This window comes from Leucopleurus acutus (genome assembly GCF_964270905.1).
Source record: "Leucopleurus acutus genome assembly, chromosome: 10".
Lineage (NCBI taxonomy): Eukaryota > Metazoa > Chordata > Mammalia > Artiodactyla > Delphinidae > Leucopleurus > Leucopleurus acutus.
Genome location: NC_139153.1, coordinates 97535152 through 97541151, shown reverse-complemented (window position 1 = coordinate 97541151; position 6000 = coordinate 97535152). Strand labels below are relative to the sequence as shown.

General features: G+C 41.2%; 1 protein-coding gene across 4 annotated transcripts in view; it reads right to left on the bottom strand.

Annotated features, from left to right (window-relative positions):
- Window positions 1–788: 788 nt before the first annotated feature.
- The window catches only part of MAK (male germ cell associated kinase), a 41383-nt gene continuing 36171 nt past the window's right edge, over window positions 789–6000 (bottom strand). For 2 of the 4 annotated variants that reach the window (XM_082847896.1, XM_082847897.1), the window contains 2 exons: window positions 5472–5591; window positions 789–1240 (listed from right to left, as the gene is read on the bottom strand). In XM_082847896.1, the coding sequence (XP_082704022.1) occupies window positions 1086–1240; window positions 5472–5591 (275 nt within the window). In that variant the 3' untranslated portion in view covers window positions 789–1085. The remainder of the gene's footprint in view (window positions 1241–5471; window positions 5592–6000) is intronic. The other 2 variants (XM_082847898.1, XM_082847899.1) reach the window with 1 other exon arrangement.

The window sequence follows — 6000 nt, the reverse complement described above, 5'->3', positions numbered from 1 at the left end:
TAAAATACATAAAAAATGAGCAGTTTGATAACATTATTCTTTAAAAAGAATATCTAGTTCGTAAAATGACAGGCTTGAATAGAGTAGTCCTGAGTTCAAAATGTCTATTTTAACTACCAATTTAGAAATAAAACTAAGAAAACGTAGTAAGTGAAATCACTGCGATAGCAACTGAATGCATTTGCTCTTCAGAGCAAGTGTGAAGGTCAGAGCTGAGTCTGATCTGTCTGCAGCAGCAGCAAGAGTTTGCTTTGGGGAACGAGCTGGTATACTTCATCTTTGTGCCTCGTGGGAATATGGAAACAAATGTATTTTGAAAGTCTGATGAACACACTTGATGTGAAGATGACAGAACCTTGACTTGGTTAATTTGGAAGTCATCAAGCCATTGGGTTTGATAGTCACCACGAATTCATAGCAGTTGTATTGATCAAAATCGAACAGTCGACTCTTTCTTCACTAAAATCAGGTGATGTGATTTTGACATCTCTATGTTAAAGAAGTACTTATTTCTAAGAAAGATGTCCTGCTTTAGATTAGAATTATCATTGCTTCCATAATTCCAAAGTAGAAAAATGATAAATTACCATCTTTCTGCCATTGCCAAAATGGTAGAGTAGAACCTTGGCCAAATAAGAACCGTAACTGACAGTCCACAGACATCTATGTAATTGCTGTAAAAGCCAAAACAAAACAAACCTCTGAGGCTAAACAATGAAATATTAAATAGTTTGGGCAAATATAAAACACTCTAAACACTTATTTCTGGAGGCATTTTTTTAAAAAAAGCTGCTTATTGTACTTAGTATCTATTTGTATATCAAATACTTGACACTTTGGCAAATAGTTTATTCAATACTTAGTTAAGTCCTACCCATATATCAGCACTGTGGGCAATGGTGCTTAGAAAATGCATTTCATTTCTAGGAAAGGAAGAAAATAGGAGATGAGCTTTGCTCTTCAGAGTACCCACTATTACATATTTCTTCCAGAACTCAGTAGAAGTAGACATCTGTAGACATTTCCCGGGGTCAGGGGACTTGCACAGACTCTGGAGCGATGCTGTGGGACTTCACACCAGACTCCTATCGGTGGCCTCCGTACTTGGCCACCCAGTCTGTCCTCCCATGCACGGAGGAGACTGGCTGTGCGCGGTTCACAATATTTAGATTCTTGGCTGTAGGATTATAAGTAGGTCCTGAAAACTGCCCCTGACCAGTTTTTGTGTTCCAGGGATATTCTGAAAGAAAGCAGAATCAGAAATTAGAATTTTATTCAGATGATTATTAAATTCAAAATAAAGCAGTTCATTTTATGGGGGAAAATCTGAATTTATCTTTTTTTAAAAAAATTATTTTTGGCTGTGTTGGGTCTTCATTGCTGTGTGCGGGCTTTCTCTAGTTGCGGCGAGCAGGGGCTGCTCTTCGTTGCAGTGCCCGGGCTTCTCACTGCGGTGGCTTCTCTTGTTGCGGAGCATGGGCTCTAGGTGTGCAGGCTTCAGTAGTGGCGGCGCATGGGCTCAGTAGCTGTGGCTCGTGGGCTCTAGAGCACAGGCTCAGTAGTTGTGGCTCACAGGCTCTAGAGCACAGGCTCAGTAGTTGTGATGCACGGGCTTAGTTGCTCCGCGGCATGTGGGATCTTCCCAGACCAGGGCTCGAACCCGTGTCCCCTGCGTTGGCAGGCGGATTCTTAACCACTGCGCCACCAGGGGAGTCCAAAAATCTGAATTTGTCTTTAAAAGATTAATTCAGTGGTCTCTAAGGTTTTTTTTTTTTAAAAAAAAAAATATATATATAAGCCAAAAATTCTATTGTAGTATTATGCTGACACCAGTTAGTGTGTTCAGCAGCTTAAGCGCCATAATTTCTGGTTTATAGTTCTGACACTGCTACTGTTTCTTATTTGGGCTCACTGAAGTGCCCATCATATTTTGGTAGGCAATGCCAACTTGGATGACCAAGAACAACTCCTTGGTTTAAGTTCAATGGGCAGTACCCACAGTGTCAGTGACTGTTTAAAGTCACACTGTGGTTACATCTAAATAATATCTGAACACAGTATCACTACAGAAAGTGTATTCAGAATTGTGAATCCTGTAAAGCTCTGGCTTCATGGAGCCACACAGATGGGGTCACATAGCAGGTTTCTCTTTAAACATGAAAATGTGGGTTTTGGAGTCAAGAAACTTCATGTTTTATTGGGAAATAGATGGATGATAACAGAATCCCTTTGAAAAGTGAGCCATTCTTAGGATCCGAAACCTTTCATCACAAGGTTTGTTTTATTCATACATGTATTGGCTGATGAAAATTTTGTGAAAATTTTAATGTGTTAGACATTTGTTACCTGAACAATTTATAAGCTCAGATTACTTGAACATGTCAGATGACAAAGCAGTAAATCATTTCAGAGAATACTTTAATATCCTCAGTACCTCCTTCACCCCTTCCTCACTTCAGGCTGGGAGCTAGGTCTCAGAGCTGTTCTCTCTGATGTTCCGTCTTTCTGTTTGGGATTTAAATATCTTTTCACACTATGTGGTAGCTGCCATTCTTGGATTATACTCTGTAGGCATCAACTTTGAAATGACCCTCTAACCATTCTGTACACCTAACACTAGCTATACTGTATTTATTGGCATGGTTTTCCCAGTTTTTTCTTCTATTTTTACTGTAGAATTGGAAGTATAGGAGGAACTTATGGGAACACGTGGGTCCTGATGTGTTGCTAACCTCAGCTTAAAGGGGACAAAGCCTTACGTGAGGAGCTGCCCTGGTGACAGTCACCCCAACTGCTTTGTGGTTCAGTTGGGACAAGGAGGCCAAGAGTTCTTCCTTGGTTTGATGGGTCATTTCATCCCACTCTTACTGGGTTTAAAGTTCTCAAAGCCAATAAAAAGCTCCTTAAGAAAGACAGGGACAGTGTCTAGAAGGGCCAGTTAAGTGCACCATATTTTCTAGGAATAGCTCTTTAGTCATAACCCGCTGGAATATAGACCAGCATCGGTCTGATAAATTAGTGCACTCACATCAAAATGGTACCATGGGCAGAGGAGAGCACATGCGAGGGGAGGGCAGGAGGGAGGAGACAATAAGTCCCCATGACTGAGAGAAAGGAGAAGGGAAAACCCATCCTTAAGCTAACAGTAGGTGAGAAGTGAGGCGTCTGGGGAGTAACATCCAGAGAAGCTTTTTTTCCAGATGATGACATAGTCTAAGTCAAGTCCTAAATGCATTTGAAGGAAACTGTGTCCAGGCCAACATTTGTAAAACCTTCTTTGAAAAGGGAATCATTTTGCCAGTAAGGCGGTAGTGTTGACATTTAGGATTCCTTTCTGAGAATTACAGCGTTTTAGGACTCCAGCGCCCTTGGTGAAGAGCTTAGTAGCTGACAAAGGAGCCCAGGTCTCGTGTGGGGCAAAGAAACGCTTTGTTCAGCAGCTGGCTGTGCCCACACCTCCCCACTCCCCAGAACGGAGCTGGCAGCCCTCTAACATTTGCTGTGCATTTATCTTAAAACCTGCATGTGTCCAAGGGCATTTAACTTCTTGTAGGAAATGTTGCTGCAGGAAAGGGTGTTTGCCTCTAGTTAAGAATGTAATCTGTGTCACTGCTATATATCTTATAGCAAGAAAACTTCTGTAAAATGGAGATAATGATGGTACCTTCTGTCTTAGAGAGTTCAGTGAGTTAATGCATGTACAGCACGTAGAACAGGGCCCCGTGCTTCTAGAGGGCGGCTGTGTCTGAAAGAAGTCACTCCTCTAGCAGGGGACAAGGAGGTATGAGGGGGTTTGGGTTGATAGATGACATGGGGAGGGAGGAAGAAATTAATGTGATTTTTCTTCTCCAGACTTGAGGATGAGGAAGAAGAGTAGAGAGGGAGGCTGAGAGAAGGGGAGATAGTCGAGTAAATACGATAATGACCTGGTTGTATTCTCTTGTGGGAAACTGTCACACCAGTGGGAGGGCTGGAAGACACATCTCTTACAGAACAGTGTTTTCCTAAGGATTTGCATTGACCACTTGAGAATGATTAATATTTACTTCTTTTTTTTTTTTTTTTACCTTTCCTCCTATCACGATCTGTAGGAAAATCTGATAAGCAGAGTAAAATGAAGAGATGAAAAGTTATGAGAAAGCATTTTACTTAAAAAAATGAAAACAGGAATATGCATGCTAATCTGACAGAATAATTAATATATAAAGGCCTCCAATCCCTTATAAAAATATGTTCAAAAATACCCACTTGCACTTTCTAAGAGCAGGTACTCAAAATAATTTGAGACGTTATGATTTTCTGCCTTCATATTAAAAATTGCTACCAAGCTGTGGCTAATGACTCATGATAAGGCTGCCCTAAAGTATTTAAGGCTTTATAAAAATTACTGCTGTATATAAAATGTTTATTTATATATTTTGTTTCGGCAGAGAGATAATGGAGCAGTTCTTTTCGCAGATAAGGTAACTGAGTACTGCTTAAGCAGTTCTGCCATGGTAAGAAATAAAAAATTACAGAGTCCAGTGCTTTTTACAATTTTAGCTCCAAGAGCATGAACTTTAAAGACTGGTAACTCTAATTAGGAGTTCTATAGTATAAGATCCTGGCTGGGACAGACTGGGAGAAGACTTTTGAAGTCAACTTTTAAATTAAACTGTAACTAGATACCTTATCAAACTTGTAATTATCTGCCTCAATGTTTATTTTAGGTGCTTTAAGAAGGGTATCTATTTTAGACTGAAATAACTTAGAGAACATTCATAGTCAGATCTGGTCAACTCAAGTACAGAATCCTCACATCAGTTTCAAGAGCGTCCCCCTGAATGTGGCTGTCACACGCCATGCCACTGCAGAGCAGGTGACCTAATTAGTCGTAGCGTCGGAGGGTGGGGAATAAAACTTCACCACCTAATATATGACAGAGCAAAAGCCAGTCAAAGTTCTGCCGCAGTTTAGTTCTAAGCCCTAAGATGGAGCTGCAGAAGGACTACCCATTAACTGATAGATAACAGAGTCTCAGCATCTGCTGTGCTTTCTGCTCTGTGCCAGGTACCAGGCAGGAAGCTCTGAAAAGTGCATCCTCACACATCTCGTCGTGTAGCATAGCACACTCTTCGGAATTAGACACTGTCTATCCCAGCTCCGCTGTTTACAGGCTGTGTGACCCTAGGTAAATGACTCAATGTCAGTTTCCTCATCTGAAAAAGATCTACCTCATCAGGTCATTGGGAGGATTCGGTGGCACAATCTGTGTGTCTGACCGAGGAGAACCACTGAATCAGAGGCAGCTCCTCTTATTAGACTCGCAAACCACATCTTTGGGAGAAAGATGGGACATTTTGCCAAAAACAGAACTTCAGTTGGTAGCTGAGACTAATTTAAAAGTCTTCACTCAGGAAAGGTGACTATAAACTTTAAAAAGCTCCTTTCTGATCAGAATTCTCAAAAACTGTATCTGAACTTGTTCTTACCTGAAGCTGCCGCACCGAGTGGTGCTAAGTGTATCCTCTGGCCAGCTGACCCCACTTCTTTTTTGAGAAAGGAAGGAATATATCCTGACTGATTGTAAGTAGCATAACTTCCAAGATTTCCTAGTGACGTATCATAAAGTTTCAGAGTCAGAAGGTTAATATTTTAAAGCACCGGAGAGTAACTTTGATGACAACCACTACTAAATCTAAATTCTGTTTCTGGGGGCATCGTCTGTATTTCATGCGCGGCACTACGGTTTTACAGATGTTCCCATTCAGTCCATATAACAACCCTCTTAGATGCATGTTACTATCCACACCTGACTTGGCTAACTTCTCGCAGTTAGTAAGTGACCAAATTAGAATGTGAACCCAAGGTGTCCCCCTGAATGTACCCAGGTTTTTATGACTCCACTTCTTAACCTGAAAGTATATTTCCTGCCAGGAAGCCCCCATCCCTGCGGTGCTCTCTGAGCACTTCTTCATCTTGTAAGATCACCCTGATAAGTGCACCTATTCTCATAGGGGT